At 53.9% G+C, this 25,360-nt stretch overlaps 1 protein-coding gene across 1 annotated transcript in view; it reads left to right on the forward strand.

Annotated features, from left to right (window-relative positions):
* The window catches only part of LOC131764147 (death-inducer obliterator 1-like), a 29,930-nt gene extending 11,612 nt beyond the window's left edge, over nucleotides 1-18,318 (forward strand). Inside the window, 10 exon segments of the mRNA XM_067043196.1 lie at nucleotides 5,384-5,861; nucleotides 6,109-6,268; nucleotides 6,788-6,902; nucleotides 7,055-7,161; nucleotides 7,407-7,542; nucleotides 7,766-8,294; nucleotides 8,731-8,884; nucleotides 9,815-9,904; nucleotides 10,717-10,912; nucleotides 16,892-18,318. Coding sequence (XP_066899297.1) covers nucleotides 5,384-5,861; nucleotides 6,109-6,268; nucleotides 6,788-6,902; nucleotides 7,055-7,161; nucleotides 7,407-7,542; nucleotides 7,766-8,294; nucleotides 8,731-8,884; nucleotides 9,815-9,904; nucleotides 10,717-10,912; nucleotides 16,892-18,318 — 3,392 coding nt within the window.
* The last annotated feature ends 7,042 nt before the right edge of the window (nucleotides 18,319-25,360 follow it).

Raw genomic sequence — 25,360 nt, forward strand, 5'->3', positions numbered from 1 at the left:
ACAGGTTTTTTTAAAATAGCCAACTGTTCAGAAAATTAGTGCAGGGACGGTTTCGCATGTACATGTACTTTTTCTGACAGAGACCCTCAGATGTACCCTGGCTGCCGCCCTTAGTTCTTGTGCTTTAGCGGGGGTGGGGGTGGGTAGAAGTTTCTTGCAGGATTGGTCCTGCTCACCTCACCTGCACTTTGGCCTTCGTGTGGCCTCTGGGGCTCTGCATCTCCTATGGCACTGCTCACAGACGGTCCCGCGGCAGAGTCCCTTAGGTGGCATCGAGTCCCAAGGGTTCTTTCTGAAGGTGCAGCTGTAAGCCTCCCACACGGTGGAGGAGTCTCAGGTGTATTTGAAGCTGTAAAGTAATGTTTTTGATTTTGTGCGCGTTGCACATGACCGTGCACGTAGTCAGTCTCACCTTCTGAAAGCTAACGAAGTAAACCTGGAAGATCGGTAAGAAGGGTTTCCACTTTGATTTCTGTCAAAGAAGGTCGGGGCGTTGCCGTGCACCTGGAGGCGTCCACAAGACAGCACAAAGGTAACGGCCGCTTAACCCGCTGTGGTCAGCAGGTGCCGCAGGCTATGAGCCCCAGAGTCTTAACACACCCCCGGCCCCCTCATGTTGCTTGAAGTAGCAGATGATGCAGGCACAGACAACTGTTAAAGTTGAACCTTGTCAAAGTGGTGAAAGTGCCTGTTGGCGGGTTTTGGAGGTGAGGGAAAGCAGCAACTCTACTTCCAGCTGAGTCTCAGATCTGGTGGCCAGTCCCCTCCAGTCCAGTTGGCGTAGACAGGAGATTGGAACGCCTGCCTCACACACAGCCTCGGCCCCGTTTCCTTCTCGTGGTTCATGCTGAGGGATGATGTGACCATTTTTTTCATATATTACCAGTCCAACATGAATTGGGTTTTGGTTTTCAAAAGCTGAAACTCAAAACAAGGAAGGGTCCATTTGCCTCCAGAGGTGTACTTGGTTTTTTGCAAGCTTGTTATGGCCAATTCTCTGCACCTCTCTCTTGAGGTGTAAGTCGCTCAAATACTGCACATCAGTAAGAAAAAAGTCAGTCTGGACAAGCTTTGTGTAGCCCCAGATCATGGCAGTTTGGCTTTGGACCCACATACAGACCCCTAGCGATAGAGAGCAGCTGGTGCGAGGGCCCCAGAGATGGAGATCAGGCCTCCCGAGTCTTTGATGGGGATTCTCTCTGTTTCTGTATAAGCATAACTTTACATGTATAGGAATAATTCAGTGCAGAATATTTAAGCAAAGGCACAAAAGCAAAATGGTTCTCTTTTGCTACTTGGATTTTCACACTAGGACAAGTCTTGACAGCCAAGAAACAAAGTTGAAATGAGAAACGTCCTCGTACACGTGTCAGGCTAAGCTGAAAATAGAGCTGATGTCACAATGAGCAGAGCCCACTCCCCCCAACCCCTGCTGCTGCTCCACTGTGTCCTCTGAGCCCTGAATGGTCCCCTTAACGTGACCCGGACCTTGTGGTGGTAGCTGCCTCAGCCTCACCCGAGCCTGGGTGGATCTGGGGCCCTGTGGGAATGGTAGGGGGAGGGGACGCTCCGACCTGCACCACGTGGCCTTGCTTGGCGCCTGGTCACATGGGAAGCTCTTTGATTCCTTTGGCATTTACAGCCAATCATTCTGAGTAGTGTCTCCCCCACTAGCCCCTACCGTGTCAGTGTGACAAAGCCCCATATCTGGGGCTTTTCAGGGTAAATTGGCACCTCTTTGGCACAGGACAAAAGGTATAAAGCAGTGACCGTCCCTCAGGGTTTCTCACTGGTCCCTGTGAGGGGCCGCCCCGGCAATGGCTGTCACTCAGCTGTCACTGGGCTGGGGCCGCGCAATGCCCTGCGACTGGGCTTCTGGCCCGGCGCTGGTTCCTCTTCCTGCTGCACAGCACTGTCTGCTCCCAGTAACCCAGCTTCCACTCCCCTTTCCTCCTGTCCCCACCAAGGCCCACCAGTGCCACCCAGTGGCCTGCGATGCCATAACACGACGGCCCACCTTGCCATGTGACAAGGCCCCCAGTTTCATGCTTATTGGGAAGTTAGCCAATTAGAGTGTTGCAGGTCCCCGAGCACACCAGCCTGCCTGGTTCCTACGGGGCTTCACCACAAACAACTCCTTTCCAGTATAAACCAATGGGCAGAGCCAGCAGAAAGGACGTCATCTGGGGCGGTGGCTTGGCTACCGGCCAGCCTTTCCTCCTGTATCTGCTCCCCAAGACAGCGCCTGGCCTGGAACGTGGGCCACTCTTTTCCCCATAGGCAGCCCCCGGGATGGCCCAGACTGTGTGTACACCCCCACGAGGCCGTCTCTGTCCAGCACATGGGCAGGTGGTCACCCTGCCTCGAGCTGGCAGCACTGGGGGCCTGCCACTGCTGGAGCCACTCTACCGTGGGGGTGTGCTGCTTTCCTGTTCTAGAACTGGTGCTTCGTGGTTGGTTGGTTACGCCTTGCTCTTCTGTGAATGTATACACAGAATACAGTTAAAAGGGAATTTGGATGAAGAATTTTGCAAATCTGAGTTTAGCTCGACTCAGAAGTAATGCTTCTGTCACTGTCAGACACTTGAGCACTACACAGTGTCACTGCCATTCCAGCAGCAGCTAACCCACATCCAGCTGATGGTGGGGCCAGACGCAACTGTTTTCTGTTTTGAGCATTTTTCCTCAAAGAAGTGGAGGGATAGAGCTGACTTGCTGTTGAGGGCCACCAGTTTCCACATCTTACCAACTTTTTATTTACATAATTATACTTACATATGCTCTGAGATGCGGGTGAGGGATAATGAAAGTTGACTTTTAAAAGCCAGAAGCAGCTAATTGTATAGAAGAGCAGCATAATGGTTAAGGAAAGCCATCCCCTGCTTTTTAAATAGATGACGTTCATTTACCGTTACCACTCTTCGATAGCAGGTCACTTTAATCACCTGTACTGTGAGTGCCCTAAAAATAAGCTCCTGTCTTCTGTTTTCCCTGAACGAGAGAAAACCCCGGTTAGACCTGTAGAAGCGTTGATTTTAGGGAGTGAATGTTTTCGAAGTCAACAGGAATTGTCACTTGAAACAATGTAAATGTCACATGATAAGATTTGATTGAGGCCCCATCATGGGCGCCTCATTGAGAATTCTGGAAGCACCTTAGGCCAGCTTTTTAGAGTTGCTTAAAAGTGTGCTACTAAAATAATCTCAGCAAAGTTTATAAAAAGTCAGTGACTGAGCTGGTTTTAGGACTCGATTTTAATCCTGACAGGTTTGTTCTTTCATCCCCTGCTGGCAGTCACAGCTGGCACCGGGTCCTGCCCCACTCTGCTCTCGTTCCTTCCCCCAAGAAGAGGGGCCTCTGTCCATTTCATTTAACCTAAGCTCTAGCAGTCCCCTCCCCCCAGATTAGGTGCTGTGGACCCTGTTAGCCAAGGCTGAGCTGGTAAAGATAACTTTCCATGTACTGAGGTCTGGTAGCGCCTTAGGAATATGGATTTGAGCTGATGAAATAATATACATAGAAACGTAGTTCTTAGCTTTAGTTCCTATGATGTTCCCAGTACCTACATTGTTAGACAGTTAGCTGTGACTTGCTGACGGGACATGGGTGACAGCAGGATGGATGTAGAGCACAAGCGGGCTGCCCAGCGGGGAGCGGGTTGTCTTGGGAAAGCCTGGACAGCCTAGCCTGGGGTTGCCGGCACACGTGGGGCCAGTGATTGGGACACCGTGGACAAGGGGACGTGAGGTTGGGGGGGGCTCTGTGAGTTGAAAATAGGAGATTTGCAGTCAGGGCTGTTGCTTGATGACAGTGAAGCACTTCTAACACGGGTCTAAGTTTTGGATGTGTGTAGCGCTGTTGCAAACTTTGTAAAATTAAGTAATTTCCCCTGTACTATGAAATGGAAAAATCTTGCGGTCCCTGTCCCCGGGCTTTTAACACCTGTGGCTGAACTGGCCTGACGAGTGCTGGAGGAAGGCAGTCCTGGGAGCAGCGCTCTGGCCCTTCGCCAGGATGGTCACGCAGGGTGTAGGCTGTGAACGCCTTGGGGGGCTCTTGTGGGGTCAGGCCTTATTTGTAGACAGGGTCCCACCTCTCTCCCAGGACTTCACATTTTCTCCCTGCTTCACTAGGACAGTTGCAAGAAGCTCCGGCAGCTGACTGGAATTGGTGGGTCTTCAAGCCCTGCGTCAAATCGGAAGGCTGCTAGAGCATCTCGAAGTGTCCCGTTTAGAATCTGGGGGCTCACTGCGCTGTGGGTAGTTTGAGAAAAGCCTGCACCTGGGGAGGTGGCTTCTCCGTCAGTCCTGTGTGACGTGGCCCTAGGTGGTGTCCCTGTGCTCTCCTGGCTTGCTCCCTGGACCTGCCTGCCCCCCACCCCCCAACCCGTTCTGCCCTGGGTCCCAGACGTTCTGGGCGGTGGGCCTGAGCAGGGCCATCTGGGAACACGCCCCTGCTCTCAGTCACGGCTGCACATGTACCTCTGGAGGGCCACATGCCCCTAAGACCGAGGGACTGGCCTTAGGATGAACCTGCTTGCTTGCCTCTGACTGTAATTCTGATGCTCTGATACAGGATTAAACGTCATCAGTCCATGCCCATGCGAAGTGCTGGCATAGAGACTCTCATTTTAGCTTTTGGCTGTAATCCTTGTTTGGGTTAAAAGTGCTAACCTACTGTCTTCCCCAATAGTGAGCTGCAGCTAGAGGGGCGCGAATGGGAACGTGAATGACAGCAGGTGGCATTCCTGCCACCCGGCTCCTAGTGTAAAAATAACTGGTCTCCCCCCCGTGTTGCAGTTTTCTGCCAACATTCTGTCTTTTATTAACGTCACCATGTCTGGTTGACATTTGTCCAAGAGGATGATGAGCACCTGTGAGCCCCGCCCCAGGGTGGGCTCCTGCTGGCCCTTCAGTGCCCCAAGGGCCCCCGGGTTGGGGCTTGGGTGTGCCTTTGAAAAGAAGTGTCTGATCCACCCTGGAAGGATTTTCTCAGCTCCTGTTGACCAGAAACTGCCCTGGGCCTCTCCACGAGAGTGGTCTTTGAAATCTGTACCTTTCTTGATAACAGCGAAATTTGCCCTTCGAGTTCCAAGCTAAGCTAACGGTTTAAATCAAGCCTTTGATAGCTTACTGGTTCATCGGTTGAAGTAAAAGTTTTAATAATGAAGCATTCCTTTCTGAAACAAAGTATATTCAGTATCATAAATGTTGCAGGTAGCCCTTTTGACACCCCTTTTCTGAATTTAACAGTTACTTTAAAAATGCTCTTTAAATCTGTCTCACAGTGATGCCTGGTTATTAGCTTTGCTGGTTTCGGGTGCACATGCTATGTGGGGTGCCCTGCACCCCTGCCTCACTAAGCGGGCCCCTCTCCGTTGCAGCCGTGAAGGAGGACCGACGCGCAGAGGCCAAGGCGGCAGTGGCAGTGGTGGCGAAGAAGGTTGCTCCTCCAGGCTCTTCTGGGGGCGGCAAGCAGCCCTCGCCCAGGAACCTCCTTCCGAAGAAGTCCCCTCCTTTGGCAAACACGGCAGCAGCCAAACCGGCCATCAAAAAGTCGCCACCGGGTTTCAAGGGCACAATCCCCAAGAGGCCGTGGCTCTCGGCCGCCCCCTCCTCCTGGGGCAGCACTCCCTCAGCCAAGCAGGCAAGGCTGGCACCTGTTGCTGCCACGTCTGCTTCCAGAAAGTTCCCCGGCTCCGCTGCTTTGGTGGGCGCCGTCAGGAAGCCTGGGACCACCTCGCTTCCCCTGGCCTCTCCAGCCCCGGGACGCCTGGGCCCCGCGAGCCCCGCCTCGTCACAGCCAGGTTGTCAAATGCGGCAAAACATAAGACGCTCCTTGAAGGAGATCTTGTGGAAAAGGTGGGCTGTTCCACTTTGTGTCTTACCTGTTAAAGTAGAAAGTTTTCCACGTAAAGGGTGGTTGTTTCATAGTGGCCTCACTGTTTACGAAAAATGTCACATGTGGGACTTCTCTGGCGGCCCAGTGGTTAAGACTCCGTGCTTCCGCTGAAGGGGGCACCGGGGTTCCATGCCTGGTTGGGGAGCTGAGATCCTGCATGGCATGTCAGTGCAGCAGTTACCGTGGGTCTTTTTTCATTCCATGTAGAGTCACTGACAGCGATGACTTATTCATGACACAAAATGAAGTCGGAAAAATTGCACTGCACATCGAGGAAGAGATGTTTAACTTGTTCCGAGCCACAGACAGTCAGTACAAGAGCAAGTACCGCAGCCTCATGTTCAACCTCAGGGACCGCAGGAACCAGGTGCGTGTCCCACCGTCAGGAGTGGGGGCTGTCCCGGCCTGGGTTAGGGCACCGGGTCCCCCTGCGGCCGTGGGGGAGTGGCACGCTGTTCCCGTGGGGCCAGGTGCTCGCCTGCTGAGGTTCTTGCCTCCTGCGCGCCTGCGTGCCTTCCAGGGCCCACGCTGTCTGGGTAGGCCTCTTGACCTCTTACCTGTGTTTAGAAGCAGGGCATGTACTCTGACTTTCCATTTCACCTTGTTAACCCCCTGGCAGAAGGGCTTTCTTCTACATTTGTCCCTAACACTGTACCTTCTTCGGTCGATTGTGTTTTCCATGAGGTGGTCTTTGTAGCAGGGTCAGTTCGGTGGGATTCTCGAGATGAGCTGCCCGACCTCGGAGCCCTTGTTCTCAGAGCATCAATGGGACACTCCGGGCCCTCGTCACGCCGCGGGGCAGGGGCTTGCCTTGCTGCCCTTCTCTACATCCTCTCTAGTATCTTAGAGGGTTTTGAACGAGTGAACGAGAGATGTTTGTTTACAGGGGCTCTTCCGTCGTGTTCTGCATGAAGAAATCTCGTTGGCAAAACTTGTGAGAATGAAGCCAGAACAACTTGTCTCCAAAGAGCTTCCCATGTGGAAAGAGAGATCATCAAAGCCTGTGAGTGCCAACGGGAGAGGCGGCTTCGGGTGCCAGAAGCCTGACACCAGCGCCCCCCCCCCCCGGAGTGAATGAATAGCCTGTTGGCATGAGAGAGTCCCCTTGCGAAAGAAGGGCTAAGGCTTCACGTTTGTATGTCTTTTTCATCTTACGTGATGGAGTCCAGAACTAAATTGCATAAGGAGACTAAGAAGCCTACCGTTAAACAGGAAAGTATTTCCAATATGGAAGATTCTATGCCAGTATCAGATTGTGATGTAAGCATTTAGGATTTCCAGTGACTAAGATGATCCCATTCCAGATGTTGTTAGGTGCCTGAATTACTGGGCAAGACACTGAGCTGACACAAGTGTGTGTAGTTGTATTGCTTCTCAAGTACTTGTATTCAGTAGTCCTTTTTCTCTTTTTTCAGTGCTTCTCAGTCACGTAAGAAGTTTTTTCCATGGGTACTGCTAATTTGGAGAGGGGGTGGAAAAGAAATGATCTCCTCCTTGTGCTTTAGGAACAGCAAGAATCGGTGCAGGCGGCCCCCGAGAGGAATGCAGCACCCCTGGTTGACCTTGTCGGCAGCGTGCTGCAGGACACGACCCCGCAGCACCGGGCGCACCTCTTTGACCTGAATTGTAAGATCTGCACAGGTGAGCAGATCTGGGGGGAGACTGTGGAGACCCTTGTTAGGACAGCTGCATTCAAAGCAAGTGACACAGTGGAAAGGCTAGAATCGTTTCTTCAAGCTTAGGAAGTGAGCCCCTACCTTTATAGTGTTGTCATTTTAAAGCGGTGATCGTCCGTCCACCCGTGGGCAGGCTTTGCTCTCAAACATGTGGGATTTCTCACGAAGGCCTTCCTTCTGTTCTCCAGGTCAGGTTCCATCGTCGGAAGATGAGCCAGCGCCGCAAACACGAAAGTGGTCAACTTCTGCCAAGAAAGAGGACTCAAAGTCCGAGCATGACAACTCTGCCTCTGAGCCCGCTCTCAGCTCAGCCGATGATGTGGCAGCAGAAACCCTGCCTGAAAACGCCTCGGAGCCAGACCTGGAAAGCGCTGCTCATGCCCATTTGGAGGGAAAGTCCCTCCCGGTGCCTCCAGAGGATGGCCACCCCGAGCCCTCTGCCCTGGAAGGTGCCCCCTGCCCAGCCCCAGGTGGCGGCGGAGTGCTCACCACAGTCACGGTGTCTGGCCGAGACCCCGGGACTGCACCAGGCGGGCCGAGCACGGGTACGGCTCCCTCAGCAGCCCGCCCAGGCAGCGCCCACCCAGCGGAACCCCGACAGGGCGTCCCGAAGCCTGTGCCGACTTCCGTGACGGTGCCTAAGTCTATCCTGGTCAAGCCATCCACGTCGCCCGAGCCCAGATACCTCCTGTCGGTCCCGCCGTCACCGAGCATCAGGTGCGGCCCCCGTGTGTGGTCTGAGCAGCCGAGCTGTGGCCTTTCTTTCAGATGGACAGAGGAGCAGTAATGAGCGATTCAGTCATTCGGCTCTGAAATCCACCCAGAAATACAACTCTCCTCAGTTTTCTATTTTAAAAAGGCGTTCTTTAAAGCTTCAGTTTTAGGATGACTAATTATCACCTTAGAAATATAGTTCTTGAAAACTGGAATTTGAATGTACAGCCATCCAGTTTATTGCCTAAATAGTGTATATCTCTTTGACCAGAATGTGTTTATATCATTATGATTAAGGTAATTAATTTGAAAAAGTAAGCTATCAAAACTTGCAGGAATTCACTTTGCTTTTATAAACATGTTAAATAAATAAATAAATGTTGGGGATTCTTTGGGCACAGAGAAAGATTCATGTATTTTCTGTGGTTTTGTTTTGCAGCATCTCAGAGTCCCGGTCCCCTCCAGAAGGAGATACCACCCTCTTTTTGTCTACACTCAGCACCATTTGGAAAGGATTTATGAACATGCAGAGTGTAGCAAAGTTTGTCACTAAGGCGTATCCTGTCTCTGGATGTTTTGATTATCTCAGTGAGGTTAGGAGCAGGAGGGAGAGAATTGTGTGTGTGCATGTGCGTGCGCGCGTTTTCCACAGGCGCTCTGAGCCCACACTGGAGTCAGGCGTGTGACCACCTTCCCTGCTGAGTGTCTGGACGCACAAGCACCTCTGCAGGCAAAATAGGGGTTGCTGGGCCACGTCAGCAGGTTATGCAGTTTGGACAGTGGGGAAACTTCAAATGAGAAATCAGACCCTCCATCTTTTCTGAAAAAGCTGAAGCTTGTCTTCCTTCTCCCTCTGTCCCGCTAGAGCTTGTGCAAAACCAAACCTGGGTGTGCATGTGCCCGCTGCAGGTGTGGCCAGACACACGTGACCTGCCTTGGTGTGGAGGGGCACACATGAAAGGTCTCTTATTTTTCAAAATGAACAAAAACAGCACTAGCATGTCAGACTTGACAACGAGTGCTCAGTCACTTCTGAGACATACCTGGATCTTTACTATGTGTGTATGTTCATAATTCCCTGGTGGCGCAGTGGTTGAGAATCCGCCTGCTGATGCAGGGGACACGGGTTCGTGCCCCGGTCTGGGAAGATCCCACATGCCGCGGAGCGGCTGGGCCCGTTAGCCATGGCCGCTGAGCCTGTGCATCCGGCGCCTGTGCTCCGCAATGGGAGAGGCCACAACAGTGAGAGGCCCGCGTACCACAAAAAAAAAAAAAAAAAAAAGACAACAGTAAAATATTGTGCTAAATGTCATCCTATTTAGCAGAAGCTTATCCTCCTACCACCCTTGGGTTTGGTCACTCATGATCCGGGATGTTAGTCAACTAAGCAACATTCGACACAGTTATTGCTGTTTTGTTTGGGATAGTTGCAGTTTTCTTAGTTGTGAATCTCGGGTAGTTTGGGGTCTCTCTGTGACCGCCACGGTTCCACTGGCCATTTAATCAGAGTTCATTTCACTTAGGTCCTGCCCAACATGATTCACATCGGCGGAAGGATTGCCCCAAAGACAGTCTGGGATTACGTCGGCAAACTCAGATCTTCAGTGTCTAAGGTACCTACCTGCCCACAGTCTGACCTCTGCACCCAAGGAAGAAGGGGTTTGTTTACACACGGCTCACTCTGGGATGTCTCGTCTGGCGTGTTAATACCTGAAACGTCTCTAGTTCATGAGATATTTGCAGCTGAACGTTTAAGTTGATAGCTGGCTAACCTGTGAAGGGGTGTCTGAGCAGCACGACGGTGGAAGCTTTGTGAAAGCGCATGTGTGGTTCGGAGTTAGAAATATGGATGCTCTGTCCCTTCTTGTCTGAGCTGATGGAGTAGAGGTCGGGGGAGGCGGCTGGGCTGGAGTCTGTGAACCCCTGAGATGCGGATGCAGCTGTGTGTCTGCGTGTGCAGTGCTCTTTGGGAGAGGGGCTCTTGTTTTCACTGGGCTCACAGAAGGGTTACGACCCTGGTCTAGTTCAGCCCTCCCATTTCGGAGCCGCGGGCAGCTCATCGCACGCTTTGTGGTCACTTAACTCTGTGTCAGACACTGCCCCAGGCTGGCGCTGCACACAGAGTACCCCATTAGTACGAGAGCCCCAGGAGGTGGGCTCTGTGTGGAGGACAGTGGGGCGAAGTAGTTTTAAAGCAGTTCCTCTGAAAGCAAGACCCAACCCAGCAGTCTTGAGACTCGGGCCTGTGTCCTCTTCACCAGCTCATTGTCCTGATGTGTTGGGCAGCGGGGCTGTGACAGTCAGAATCAGAGCTGGTCGCTTCTCTCCTCGCTTCCCTCCTGCTTTGGGGGCTTAGGTGCCAGGTGAAGCGGCTGCCTTCCCGAGTGGCCGCGGGTCAATGCTCCCCGCCCTCTGTTTGTTGCAGGAGCTGTGTCTGATCCGCTTCCACCCTGCGACGAAGAAGGAGGATGTGGCCTATATCTCTCTCTACTCCTATTTCAGCAGCCGCGGCCGCTTCGGCGTCGTGGTAAACAACAGCAGACACGTCAAGAACCTCTACCTGATCCCGCTGAGCGCCACGGACCCCGTCCCCTCCAAGCTCCTGCCCTTTGAGGGACCAGGTAGGCCCTAGCCTTTGGCCCACATGTTCCCCCATGCCCTGCGGAGTCCGTCACAGCGAGCTGCATGCCTCTCTCAGTCCCGGCCTTTGGCAGCAGAACTTGGGAGCAGGGGTGAAGCAGCGTCAAGCTGTGGGGCTTCCCGGATAGTGGAGGGTGGCACCGGAGGTCCCCTGAGGAAGGTGCGAATTGTCTTAGAAAAGTCCTGTGAAGAGGGACGAACCCGTCCGGAGCCCACCCGCCTCGTGTGAGCAGGGTGTTGGCGGCAGGAGCTGGGCAGTGCCGGGAGGCCGGGGCATGGGCCTGGCCTGTGGGCTTGCCTCTTGCAGGCGTCAGGCCGAGCCTCTGTGCTACAGGCCTTCAGTTTGAGGAGAAACGAGAAATAGCGTTGAGACAGGAACTAGTTCTAGAAATAGTCACTTTGAAATCTGCTGCTCCAATTCTTCTCTTTGGCAGACCACTTTCTGTTCACTCATTCCTTAGAAAGTGCTGCTTCTAAAGAATGACTTACATACAGGCTGACCGGAAAGAAAGTTCAGGCTTGTCAAGGGAGCTAAGTAAGGGTGATTCCAAGGGGGACGTGGTCTCTGGGGACCCAACTCGTCTTAACCCTGAGAAGGTGACGGGACTTAAGTCTCGCAGAAAGATGCCTAAATGGGAGTGTCTCCTTGGCCGTGGCTCCTCCCAAAACGGCTAAGCCTAAAAGATGCTGAGGGTAACCCACAGTCAGCGCTCTTGAGGCGCTTGCTTCTACAGGCGGTGGCTACGCCCACGCCCGGCGCCTCCGTGTCCACGGCCAGCGCCCCTGCGGCAGCCAGGCCCTTACACGGCCCGGCGGCCCTGCGGCTGGGCCCGGCGTCCTGCTCGGTCCCCATGACCGCGGGACTCATGTTCCCTGACACAACACACGGAGCTGTGTGCAGCCTCCGGTCAGTCACAAGGGCGGAAGCCTGTGCGGGGCCTAGTGTGAGCGTAGATCCTGTGACACGTACCCTCTGTGCGTCTGTGGCAGTGGGACCTGGGAGGGGATGAAGCCCTGTTTCCCCCGTGTTGGAGGCCCTCTCACGGCTCCACCTGCAGAGCCTGCGGTGGGGTCTTGCCCCACTCCACCCCGGTGCACCTTGTCACACGAGCAGGGGGCTGCCAGGTTCAGGGCCACAGACAGACCCTGAGGGGGCAGAGGTGGACGAGGTCCGGCGTGCTGAGGAGGCAGGGGGGTGGGGGCCACTGAGGAGACCCCCAGTTGGAGCCGCGGCAGGAGCCGGTGCAGTCCTGGGTTGGGGCCCGGCTGGCGGAGGGATGGGCCCACGCTGGGTGTTCCGGGGTGACACGGGGACAAGGAAGGCTGGGCAGGGCACTCACCCCGTCTGCTGAGTGACCACACTTGATGAGCAGCGGAGTGGACGTCACTCCTCCGCCTGCATTCCCAAGGCTATCACTTCCTAAAGTGGTTGCTCAAAGCCTGCAGGTTTTCACCCACGATAGAGAATGAATGTTTCATTAAAATAAAGTAGTAAGGGGGGTTTTGCAAACGTAATTGTGTGGGAAATTTTACCATAAACTTTTAAGACTTATTTTTTTAATCGGAGGGCTTCTAAATCTCAGCTTGTTTAATTTAGTATATATATTTTTAATTCTCCTGATACCTTTGTTTGATATTAACGTCTTTATGTGTTCTGTACACTTGCACATAAGTCAGACTCCCTTGGCCCCAGGCCACGTTACCTGCCTGAGCTGCTTCGCACGTTTGTCTCGTGACTCGGCGCTCCCTGGGTACAGACGTCCGTGTGTCCTAGGGTCATGGTGTGTGCGTCACGTGCATGTTGTGTGTGTGTGTGTGAGTGTCGGGAAGGTGGGCTGGGGGTGTTCCTCCTCTCTCTGCACGGCATCCTTTGACGGCACTGGTCCAGTCCGAGGGGCTGCTGTGTCCCTCGATGGAGCAGGCAGCGGGCTTGAGCACATGCTGCCCGGCAGCGCTGGCCCCGCAACCTGATGGGAGCGCCCTTGACCCCCCACGTCAGCCCCTCAGCGGGGAGCGCCCGCACTGCCCAGGGTTGCCGCTGCCTGAGGTTGCAGGGCCCGTAAGCGTGGAGACAGGGTCCGCCCCGGCCGCATCTCCATCCCAAGGCCTTGGTGGGGCACAGGCCTCCCACTTTGGGCAGCCCGCCAGCGGGTGGGCCTCTGGGAAGAGGAGGGCAGGTCTGTGGGGGTGGAGAGTGTCTGACTCGGCACATCAGTCTCTGGACTTGGGAGCCCCGTAGATTTTGACAGTATGGCTCACACTCGAGAAGCAGGCAAGGACGCAAGGTGTTGAACCCATGTGCGGAGCCGGGGAGGCCTGCACGGCCTGCTCATGGTCAGGCTGTGGTCCCCCGCAGCCCTGTTGCTGACACACCTGGACACAGATCCTGGTTTGGGTCTTGGCTCAGGAAATCCGCACACACCTTTCTTAAGCTGTCCCTCGTCCCTGGGTTTGTCCACTTCTCTCTCTGCACGGGTGGTCTGGGGCTGCCCCTTTCACAGTGAAGACTCGGGGACCTACATGCATCTAAGAAGTCTTGTTTAATCCACACGGGGCATTGTGGACAGGTTTGCTCCCGCAATTTGGAGGGGGTCGGGCAGTGGTGCCGACACCCCGGTGCTCAGTCTGATCAGTACCCCTTGTCTGGAAATGATAGTTCAGTGGCCCCAACCTAGTTCTCATCTACTTGATGAGTCATAAGCCTCACCACTACCCTCAAAGGGAGGTCGGTAAGTAAGCACCCCGCTTGTAACCGTGGGACAGAGACCCTGTGCGGAGCCGGGGAGGCATTCCGGGCCCTGGCGGGAGCCCTGTCCCTGCATGCAGCTGGCGTGCTCACTGCTGCTGCGCCTTCTCGGGGGGTGGCGCCCTTTCCTCTCTAGGCGTCACACTCAACAGTGGGCGCACCCGCAGGGGCCCCAGGCCAAAAATGGGGCCTTCGGGGGAAAGCTGCCCCTGCCACCACCCCTGTGGTAGTAGCCCTTCGACTGTGTCCAGCGTACCCTTGCCAGGCACCTGTCGTGAGGGAGCGGAGCGGGGTGGAGCCAGACGTTGCCCTCGTCTCCCTAACGGTCACTGCCGAGGCCCCGGTAGCACAGTGATTCTTGTTCTTCCACGAGTAAGTCATCTCCACAGTGCCACTTACATTTCAAGTCTGCATGCAGCCATAACGTGCACAGGCGAAGCAGATAAGAGTTGACTGCTTCAAAAACAGCCCTATTTAAATGTAAAATCCTCCTGAAGATTAGTGGGGAAATTCAAAACTAACACTCCTCGGACTCTGGAGCTTTGTTAGATTGCTTACGGTTGTGTGTAGATGAAGTAGTTGAGAGCTGAAAGCATTTAAAAATATGACTAGCTGCTTAGCTAGAGGCTGGTCTCCAGGTAGTTGTACTGTTTTCGAAAGAAATGTAAATGTTAAGTAATTTAATCATAACCTCCCCTGTGATGCCTGTGACCACAGAGGGTAGAGTCTAGAGAATTGCGCCGAGTCTGGGATATATCACTTTTGTTAGGAAGCATGTAAAGCCATTGCAAGTTGTAGGGCTGGCACACCTCCCAAGGATAGGACCCCATCCGTCTCCCTGGATTTAGCGCAGTGGCTGACCCTCCACAGAGAGCGTCTTTGACCTGAAGCGTGATTCACGCCGCAGGCCCTAGTGTTGGCACCTTAGAAGTTTAGCTCTTCAGAGGTAGCATAGCCTATCTGCACTGAGGACAGTCGAAGGCCCTGGGCTGCTGCGAGGACACCCCTGGCCAGGACTCCCCAGCCCTCCCCACCCCTGCGCACGTGGCCAAGCACATTCCTCCTCTGCTGCTGCTGCCTGCCAAGCTGGCCAAGGCTCTAGCTTGTGGCTCGGCCTGGGGACCTGTTCTGCCAGCTCTGGGTCCGGGTCATTGACAGTCGGTCCAGGAAGGGCCACAAGAGCCAGTTGAGCTATTGACTGTGCCCCACACTGGATATCAGTTAGCTGTAAATTATCCAGTAAGTGGCTGGTAACAGTGAGTGAGAGATTTACTATTTTAAGTTAAAAGAATTCATTTTGATTAGAACACGAACCTGCTAGAGTATCTTTTCACATCTGAGCAGAACCATCTGGGTGCCATGCCCAGTGCAGCGGCCTGGCCTTCCTGCCTCCACACCCTCCTTTGCCGGCTCCTCATTCCCCTGAGTCACCACTGTCATCCGAAGGGCAGGCAGAGGACATTCTGGCAGCCGTTCCTCTGATCACGAGTGGGTGTCTTCATGGGCACCTCAGCCCTTGAATGTCAGCCTGTGAAACGAGGCGCTGAGCACAGTGGGGAGGGGGGCCGGCAGTACGTCGCCGATCCATGCGGATGCTGGGCCAGCCCAGCTCACTGTGCCAGGCCTGGTCTTCCTCCTCCTTGCGGGTGGGATGGGACATCCGCCACCCATGTGCTCGGCATGTCAACCCATCTCTGTTGGAATTTAGGAAGGGTGACAGGCGCTCAGAACTACACAGTGGGTGTCCAGAGACAACTATTTAATCTGTGATCAATTTACAGTCACAGAAAGAACAGGAAAAACAGCGCTGCTTTTCTTTTTTAGTGAGTAAACAAAAAATATATAGCATGAGTATCTTTACACAGTAGTGATTTATGTGTAAATCGAGTTTATACAATTTGATTCATTTTAAATATGCTGTTGAAACAAAATTTTGGTCCCGTGTTTATCATTTCTCCCTAACTGACTGATCTTTGACTTGGGCTTTTCTGTTCCCCTGTTGGTATTCCGGGATTGTTACTAGTGTGAGGGTGGAGGAGCCGTACAGAAACAGTAGCATCCCTGGTACAGTGCACCACAGTCCAGAATGTTGGGAAGAATAATTTTTTTTTTGGGGGGGGGGGTTTGTGTGTGTGTGTGTGGTACGCGGGCCTCTCACTGTCGTGGCCTCTCCCGTTGCGGAGCACAGGTTCCGGACGCACAGGCTCAGCGGCCATGGCTCACGGGCCCAGCCGCTCCGCGGCATGTGGGATCTTCCCGGACCGGGGCACGAACCCGTGACCCCTGCATCGGCAGGCGGATTCTCAACCACTGCGCCACCAGGGAAGCCTGGGACGAATAATTTTTTAAGAAATAATTATTTTTGAAGAACTGTGCGATGTTCTGAAATTCCCAGCATGTTCTCCAGGTGGTGTGTCCTTTGTCACCCCTCTCCTGAACACCTTTGGGCTTTAAGCCGCATGTCCTGTGTTGACAGAGACCTGAGCGTTCGGTAGCTTTCGATAAATTACTGGTCATTGAGTGTCTTTCTAAACCTGCAAGAACATTTGTTTTACGCATTTTGGTCAGCTCCCTTTTCCCGTCAATTGTAATTTTGACACCAGTGACTAATGAACTTATCGAATGGTGTGTGCTATATTGATCAGTATAATTTTGTTGATCATTATAATTGAGTTGTAGAATTGGTCCTTAATTGAACCTTTAATTTTCGTATGACTAGCTTAATTGACACATTGCAGCTCATAAGTTAAAGTCGAAAGGGGGCACTGCCTTCCTGATTTGTAGCAAGAGGCAAAATAAAGGAGCACAGCTAAGAGTTTGTTTAGAAAACATCCTGGTACATATAGGCTTCATTCCCAGTAGGTGAACGGCTTGGAGTGTGTGCGTGCTGCCCTTCCCCACCTCCTCCTGCACGCCTCTACCCTAGCGTCGTGTATAATTGAAAATCTGTAATAATTTCAGCACTGGGCGAATGCACGTGTGCATTGGGCCCTTGGTTTTGTGGTTTGTGGGCCCGTCAGGCTGGGCAGGTGCGCAGTGCAGTCTGCATCTTTTGCAGCAGGTCTTCAAACACTTGCTTCTGTTCTGCCACAGAATTTCCTCCTCCTCCCTCTGGAAACCATCCCCCCTGCTGCCCTTCACACCCAGAGCTTACCCCTGAAGGACAAAAGCTACAATTCGATTCTAAAATTTGCACAACTGTTTTGTTTTTTAGGTCTTGAGTCCCCGCGTCCGAACATAATCCTGGGGTTAGTAATCTGTCAAAAACGAAAGCGTCCTTCAAATGCGGACAAATTAGACAAGACAGAGGAGAAGCGGCCCCGGCCTCAAACCCAAGAAGAAATGGATCCCATCCACCCCAGGGTGCCAGCAGCCCTGCTTCCTGAGAAGAAGCCCCACCAGTACCTGCTGTGCCCAGGGGAAGGGGCTGTTGGTACCACAGCCCCGGGGTCTCCCCCACACCCACCCCCTCCTCCAGAAGCACCGGGTGCACCGGCCTCATCTTCCGTGTTACAGATACTGTCCTTGCTCAAACCAGGAGCCTCGAACACTGTCACAGCATCACCTGCGTCAGTGACGGTTGCGGTGGCCGCTTCCTCTGTCACTGCCTCTTCAAAAACAGCTTCGCCCCTAGAATATATCCTGCAGACTCTCTTTGGGAAGAGGAAGGTGTTTGACCCCCCTACCAAAGAGCCTGCCGCGTCGGCCCCAGCCCCCCACCAGCACTCAAGAGCCAAAGCCGGCGGCGGGCTGCCGGCGGCGCTTCTGCTGGACCCAGTTGTCCAGCAGTTTGGTCAGTTCTCAGAAGACAAAGCTCTGGAGGAGGAGGAATACGACAGGCCATATGACCCCGAGGAAGAGTATTGTCCTGAGAGAGCCTTCGACACTCAGCTCGGAGATCACGGGAGACACCAGGACGCGGAGAAGGCCGTGGTGGCAGCTGAGCGGGAGGAGGTGGCCTATGACCCAGAGGACGAGATGATCCTAGAAGAAGCCAAAGTGAGGGTCGAGGACCTGCCCGGCAGAATGTGTGCGGCGGTGCACGGGGGGCCTGACCTGCCGGCACCCTCCTTGGCCGAGCAGCAGCAGATGATAGAGGAGCTCAACAAGGAGATCGAAGAGCGGAAGAGGCAGGTGGTGGTGCAAGAGGAGGCGCTCAGGCAGCAGAGGGCCGCCGTCGGGGCCTCCACGGCCCACTTCCCCGTGTCGGATGCGCTCACGTCGCCGTCGCCGCCGCCGCCGCACAAGGCCACGCCGTTGCCGCAGGAGCCGCCGGCCCCGGGCCCCAGCGCCGAGGCCGAATTCCGCGAGGGCAGGGGCCACCAGGACAGAGGCCCAAGCTTCGAGGGGCGGGCCCGGGACAAGGCCCCGGAGGAGCCCGAGGCCCCGCCGGCTGAGAGCCGCCCGGTGCAGGACCTCGAGGACCGGCGGCGCCAGCGGGAGCGTGGGAAGCCCTGGGAGTGGGAATGCAGCCGGACCAGGAGCCGTGAGCGGGACTGGGACCGAGGCCACGAGTGGGACCGACACCGCGACAAGGCCTGCGAGTGGGAGCGCCACAGCGACCGCAGTCGGAGCCGGGAGCGACCCCGGGATCCCAAGGCCGAGGCCTTGTGGGCCGCCGCCCCCGCTGCCCAGACCTAGGGCCGCTTGTGAAGCCACCCTCACGTGCTAAGCAGGTGCTCCTGGAAAGAGCTGGGAGCTCACGCACAGGACAGAACCTTCTGGACTGGAGAAATTACTGTAATTTTATGTAGGATGGTTTCCTGCAAAATTTCACCCCGTTACAATTCTGAGGCTTTTTCAATAAAAACAGAATACTAAGAACTCTTGAACATTTCCATTTAAATGTACTGAAATGGGAAAGTACCTACAAAATCATATTGCTTTTTCAGATTATGAAGTTATCTTTTCTAGTAACTTGACTATTGTACATTTTAAGGGAGTTTAGTGGACCTCGGGGCCATACCTTTCCTGACATCTCATCTGTGATATCTGTTTCCAGAAGCTGACTTCACAGGGTTTGTTCGGGGCAGGCGGCCACGTGTTTCTGTGCATGGCTGTGTCAGCTCGTCTGTGGAATGTTGAGAAACACCAAATTTACAGGTGCATCTTACTCTTGTCATGAAGAAATTTGAATTACAAATTTCAACCAGGAAACAAAAACACGTTTCTTGGTTTTTCCGGACCCTCCCCGCCCCCGCACCAGTAGGTCCAGGGCCAGGGAGACAGCAGGGCGAGGGCACGGCGACGGGGACCAACTGGCTGTGCCCTTGAAGGGGCCTGAGCAAGGGTTGGGGAGGCAGTTGCACCAGGGTACGAGCCCCAGCCTCCGACCCAGGCCCCTCAGGGCGGGGATGGGAGCTGCTGGCTTGGGATGGCTCTGACGCCTGCTTCCCATCAGACATTTAGGAAAGCGGAGGCCCTCCAACACCACCCACACTATCTACCCAGCGGTCACCATGGGCAGCCGTCTGTATCTTTTCCCTTAATCTTTCTTTCCATTTTTTCTTTTAAAAAGTTGGGATTCTGTACATTCTTGTATCTTTTCTTCACTACTTATAACCTGGGCAAGTCCCTAAGGTATCAAGTACTCATCAAAAGCATCATGTAGAACTTCCCTGGTGATTCAGTGGTTAAGAATCTGCCTGCCAATGCAGGGAATACGGGTTCGAGCCCTGGTCCGGGAAGAACCCACATGCCATGGAGCAACAAAGTCCGCGTGCCACAACTACTGAGCCTGCGCTCTAGAGCCCTGGAGCCCGTGCTCTGCAACAAGAGAAGCCATTGCAATGAGAAGCCCATGCACCACAACGAAGAGCAGCCCCCACTCGCCACAACTAGAGAAAGCCTGTGCGCATCAATGAAGACCCAACGCAGCCAAAAATTTAAAAATATAAATACATTTATTTTAGAAAAAAGCATCATTTACATTTTTCACATTGTTTAAAAGTTTCTAACTTCTGCTTTCCAGAGAATGTGGGCTCCCTGGAGATTTGTGGGGTCGTGTGTGTTCCCAGAATGTGGGAAATGAAAGAGGTGTACCAAGAAAATCAAGACCTCCCAAATGCCGCCATCTGGAGACAAGTGTTCTTAATGGTGTTTCTGGCCCACTTTTCCTGCACCCATGTTGCTGGTGTTCAGGTGGGGGGGTCACCAAGGAAGCACAGAGACTTTTTCCATCTTCGAGCTTCACACGAGGGTGGGGCAGGCAGCCCTGGTGGCTGGAGCGGCTTGCCAAGTCACTGAGGGTCCCCCATGCTCTGCCGTCCTCAGCTCATGACTCTTGTGCTCGTGTTTGCAAGAAGGCTGCCCCTGCAGCCATCACGTCATCACCTCACTGTTCTAGGAGGAAGCCAGCAGGAGCGACAGAGCCTCTGTTCCCCTTTTAAATGTCTGGTTGGACCTCATTGGCCAGGTTGGCACGCGGCCACCTCTGGCTGCAAGGCAGCAAATCGGGGTATCATGGTCTGCCAGAGAAAAAGAAGAAGAAATCAGCCACTGTGGACACCACCCCAGGGTGTCCCTTTCTCCAGGGTGGCACCGCCCTGGAGAAGAGGTGCGGCTTTCCAATCAGTGACTTGTCATTAAATTCCACAAAAGCCGGCCACCCACCGCTAGACATTCACCCTAAAGCACGCAGCACCAGTGAGGGCAATGTCACCCCAAGGGGATGAGAACTCAGGTACATATAGTGATTTATTCACATTTGCCTAAAGCAGGAAACCACCCAGGTGCCCTTCAGTCAACACGGGGGTGGATCGTGGCCCAGCCACGGGGAGGAGGGAAGTGCATCCAGTGAGAGAGGCCCCAGACTAAGGCCACTGGCCGCAGGACCCTCTGAGAGGCATGCTGGAGGGGGCAGAGTGCAGACATGGTGGGGTGGGGGGCCTCTAAGGGGCAGCACGAGGGAGGCATCTGGGGGGCGGGGGCGTCCTGTCCGATGGCAGCGCTGCAGGCACCGCTGTTTGCACCTGTGACTTTGACCGTGAGTCACACCCAGACACACAGGGAGACCAAGTGCTGAGCTGGCAGCTCCCAGGGATAAGCCCCAGCTCCCGCGCGCACATATGCACACGGATACGCACACACTGGCACACACGCACACACGTGTCAGGAACGAAAAGAAAGCAGCTTCAGTCTGGAAGGCGCACCGGCCATGGTCACGCTTCTCTCCTTGAACGATGTGCATCCTTTCACGTGTGGTGGCGCGCTCTTGGTTTTCAGAGAAGATCCCCACCCGTGTAATCAAGTAGTAAAGGAACACTTTCCTTTTGTTTAGAAAACAAGGAGTGGGGAGGGAGGAGAAGGGTCCGAGGAAGGAGAGGAGCCCGTGGAGCAACCTCGGGTCCTTCTGCCAGGGGTTTCCTCGGCTGCACTACCACCCCTGGTCAGGAGGGCCCTGTGCATCCCTGGCTCTGGCGTCCTGCTGCATCGTGCCTTTTTCTCGGCCAGTCCTGGCATCTCTCCACCCTGCTGGGCATTCGGACCCGATTCTCTCCAGCACTGGGTCCGCCACTTGCTGCTTTTAATGTGTTGTGTTGTTGCAGTTTTAACTGAAGACTCATCCCTTCCCTGCCTCTGCTGGCCTCTGACTCCTGCTGCCCTGCCCCTCGTCACGGGAGTGTTCATCTCTTGACCCCGCGAGCTCAAACTCACGTTAATTTCCTTGGAAGTTCAAAAGCAGTTGCCTTAAACTTTCCTTTGGTTTGTCTTTCCTTCTGTGTGTGCACGTGCGCGCGCACGTGCATGTGTGTGTGTGTGTGTGTGTGTGTGATTAATCAATACTTTAATAGCTGAGGAACTTTCGAGCAAGCAGAAGGAAACTCGTATTTTGTTCAGTGTCCTATTTCTCAGTCCTATAAATCCATTAAACAATATTTTTAGAGATATTTAAACAATATCAAACACCTAAACACCAAATTAAATACTTAACAATTTTCCCAAATATGTAGAAATCGGTCACAAAAGTATTTAATCGAATTCTCCTAATCCGCTGATTGAAATCACATCTCTAACAAAGGTTTCTCCGATTCTTTTACTCCTTAAGGAGCAAATAAAACAAATCACAGCAATAACAAGATGCGCAGCAAATGGTTTACAGACGCCGGTGCCGTGGGTTTCACTGTCTCTTCGTTATCTGGGTCAGAGGGAGACAGGGATGGGGCTTGGTTTGCAGGCTGAGTTCCGGCTGTGGGAGCTGCTGCGGCCAGAGCTGGACGGGAAGGACGGGCAGAGCGGAGGGTGTGGAGGGCGAGGTGAGGCCAGGCCGGGCCCCACGAGGATGGACTAGCCTCTCCCACGTGTTTCTCTCTACCTCCAGCCTGGGCGGTGCGGACATCCGGCCTGAGAAGCTGGCGCACTTTGTCATAAAGGTTAGAGGCACACCTGGCCCGAGGGAGGCCGAGCGGATTCCCACGAGGAGGCGTGGCCAGTGGGGACACTGCCCCCAACAAGGAGACTGCCACGCGTGTGACCCCAGATCGACTCTCCGAGTTGAAAAATCGGTGCGGCTGTTGCGCCTCTTCTGGTCTCAGATCTCGTGCAGAACTGTCTCAGCTGATCCCCTCAACCGCGAACACGCAGCAGAGGGGCTTCCAAGAAAAGGGGCCCGGCTAGCCGCCCCCCCGCCCATCATCTCAGGCCCCCGCACACCTCCAAGCCTTGCTTACAGCTGCCCTATGAGCCAAATTCCCAAAGGAGGACAGGCACAAACTCACCTCCCACCCAACACGACGGCCCCATCGCCATTGTCCCCTCCCCCAGGAGAGGGTACCGGACCTCCCGTCACTTCTGGGCGGGCTTCCCGGTCCTGCAGACTATGGGAGTAAGGCCGGCCATTCTCGTCACATCCTAAGCGAGCAGGGACGAGCAAGGAGGAGAAAAGAAAAGCGTGCGGTGGATAAACACGCAGGCACGTTTCCCTCAAAAGCAGGACGGGGCACGGCTGTCACAGCCGTCACTCCTGGTGGCAGCCGTGGCGCTGGTACTGACAACGACCCCCTCCATGACACTGTCAACGCTCCCTGGGCCCTCGAGCAGCTGCTGGGGCTTCGTGGCCTGGTGGGTGACCCAGAACTTTGCTCCTGCCGGGTCTAAGCCACAGCCGTTGGGCCCGAGGGCATCGCTGTGGCTGTCCACCGGCTTGGAGGATGAAGAGGACCTGCGTTCTCCAGCTCCTCACCCGTGAGTGTCGGACCCTGCCACCCCTGCTCTGGGCCTGAAGAGTCCCAAGTGGCCAGGCCACAGCCTCCACCGAAGGCCCCCCTGAAGCCTCACTGCGTCCCCACGAGGAAGCTCTCTTCCCCTTGGGACTGAGACCTCTAGAACTGAGAGTCACAGAACAGGAAGCAGAACAGATTCTGTGGGGCATCAGGAGAGGTAATAGGGAGAGGGGCCACCCCATTCGCACCCCTTGATTCCAGATCCAGCAAACCTGGAGCGAGAGCACCACTGGTTGCAGAGCCCAGACCGTGTCCCGGGAGACATCGCCCCCGCCCTGCCCCGCACGGGGTTGCCACCTAGCTGGCACAGTAACTGAGTCTTCAAAAGGCCATCAAGGGGCTTCCCTGGTGGTGCACTGGTTGTGAGTCTGCCTGCCGATGCGGGGGACACGGGTTCGTGCCCCGGTCCGGGAGGATCCCACGTGCTGCGGAGCGGCTGGGCCTGTGAGCCACGGCCGCTGAGCCTGTGCTTCTGGAGCCTGTGCTCCGCTGCGGGAGAGGCCACTGTGGTGAAAGGCCCGCATACCACACACACACACACACACACACACACACACACACACACACACAAAAGGCTGTCAAGCACACCTCTTAGACTGCCCAAAGCATGCAACGCTGACAACACCAGATGGGGCTGAGGATGTGGAATGACAGGAGCTCTCGTTCACGCCAGTGGGAATTCAGAATGGTGCAGCCCCTTTGGAGGATGGTTTGATTATTTCTTACAAAACTAGGCATCCGCTTACCATACGCTCCAGGAGCACACTCCTTGGTACTTACCCAAAGGAGCTGAAAACTCATGTCCACACAAAAGCCTGCACACGGATGTTTACAGCTGCTGTATTCATAGTTGCGGAAACTTGGAAGCAACCAAGATGTCCTTCGGCAGGTGACGGATAAATAAACGGTGGCCCACACAGACAGTGAAATATTATTCAGCACTAACTGAAATGAGCTATCAAACCACGAAAAGTCACAGAGGAACCTGAAATGCATTTAACTAAGTAAAAGAAGCCAATCAGAAAAGGCTGTATGATGCCACCTCTGTGACACTCTGGAAAAGGCAGAAATGTGGAGACAGTAAGAGGATCGGATCGGTAGTTGCCAAGGGGCAAAGGGGCAGAGGGACGGGTAGGCAGAGCACAGGGGATTTTTCGGGCAGTGAGACCACCCTGTATGCTATTCAACATGCATGTCCTATACGTATTCTGTGAAACTCACACCTCGGCGTGTGCTTGAGTGATTGTAGGTGCTATTGTACTTTCATTGCAGGGTCTGCATGTCCACCGCTAGGGTATAGGAGCATGACTGGTATCAGTATGTTGTTATGTTCCCCGACCTCGCTGAACTCACTGGCTTTTTTGTAGGTTCTGTAGGATTTTCTCCCTAGGTCTTCGTGCTGCCTAGGGAGGAAGTAGACAGTTCCACTTCTCTCCTCTCCACCTGCATATGCTCTTCTTTCTCTCGCCCTCTCACGTTGAGTAGACCCTCCAGCACAATGCTGAACAGAAGTGGAGACAGTGGGTATCTTTCCTTTTTCCTTATGGAGAGGGTAAACATTCCGTCTTTTGCCATTTAAGTATGATGTGAAGTGTGGTAATTTCATATACGCCCTTTATCAGGTTGAGGAACTTGCCCTCCATGCTTGGTTTGCCGAATTTTTATTGGGAATGGATGTTACATGTGCCAGCCACTTTTTTTTTTTTTGCATTTTTGAGGTAATCATATGGTTTTTCACTTTGCTCTATGAATATAGTAATTTACATTGGTTGATTTTCAAATGTAAACAAAACTTGCATCCCTGGAATAAATATCACTTGGTTATGATGAGTTATTCTTTTTAAAAAATCTTGTTGGATTCAATTTGGTAAGCTTTTGTTAAGAATGTCTGCCTATCTGTTCATGTCCAATATTGCTTTGTAGTTTTATTTTCCTGTAGTGTCTCTATGCTCTATCTGGTTCTGCTCTCCAGCCCTGCTGCTTTTACCGAATCCATATATTTGTACAGCGGTGTCATGTCCAACGCTTGCCCGCATTACTTGACGTTCACCGGGATGCTGTGCTTGGGTCTCCGGCCGTTAGTCCAGAGCCACTAAACTGACTTTGCCACCCACTGGGGGGTCTCCCCCTACACGATGGCCTGTCCACAGAGCAGCTCCTCCTGTTCTCGAAAGCCAGCCCTTTGCATCAGTCCATGATGCTGTTTACTTATTCATTTATTTATTTTTTTGCATGTTTAGTTCTTAGCTCACGGTAGCCAAGGTGGGGCCTTTCTCTCGCCCTGACCTGCTCCGCGGGGCTCTGCCTGACTCTTCAGCTAGGGTCCTCAGCTAAGGAGGGCTACCCCTGGAGGGCTAGACCACAACCACACTTCATTTATAAAATAAGTCCCACTAAAGCCAGATCTTTCTCACGTTTCATGTCTAAATAAAAGAGGGCTCAAAAACTGTTATCTGCGGGCT

Source organism: Kogia breviceps, chromosome 10 (assembly GCF_026419965.1).
Source record: "Kogia breviceps isolate mKogBre1 chromosome 10, mKogBre1 haplotype 1, whole genome shotgun sequence".
NCBI lineage: Eukaryota > Metazoa > Chordata > Mammalia > Artiodactyla > Physeteridae > Kogia > Kogia breviceps.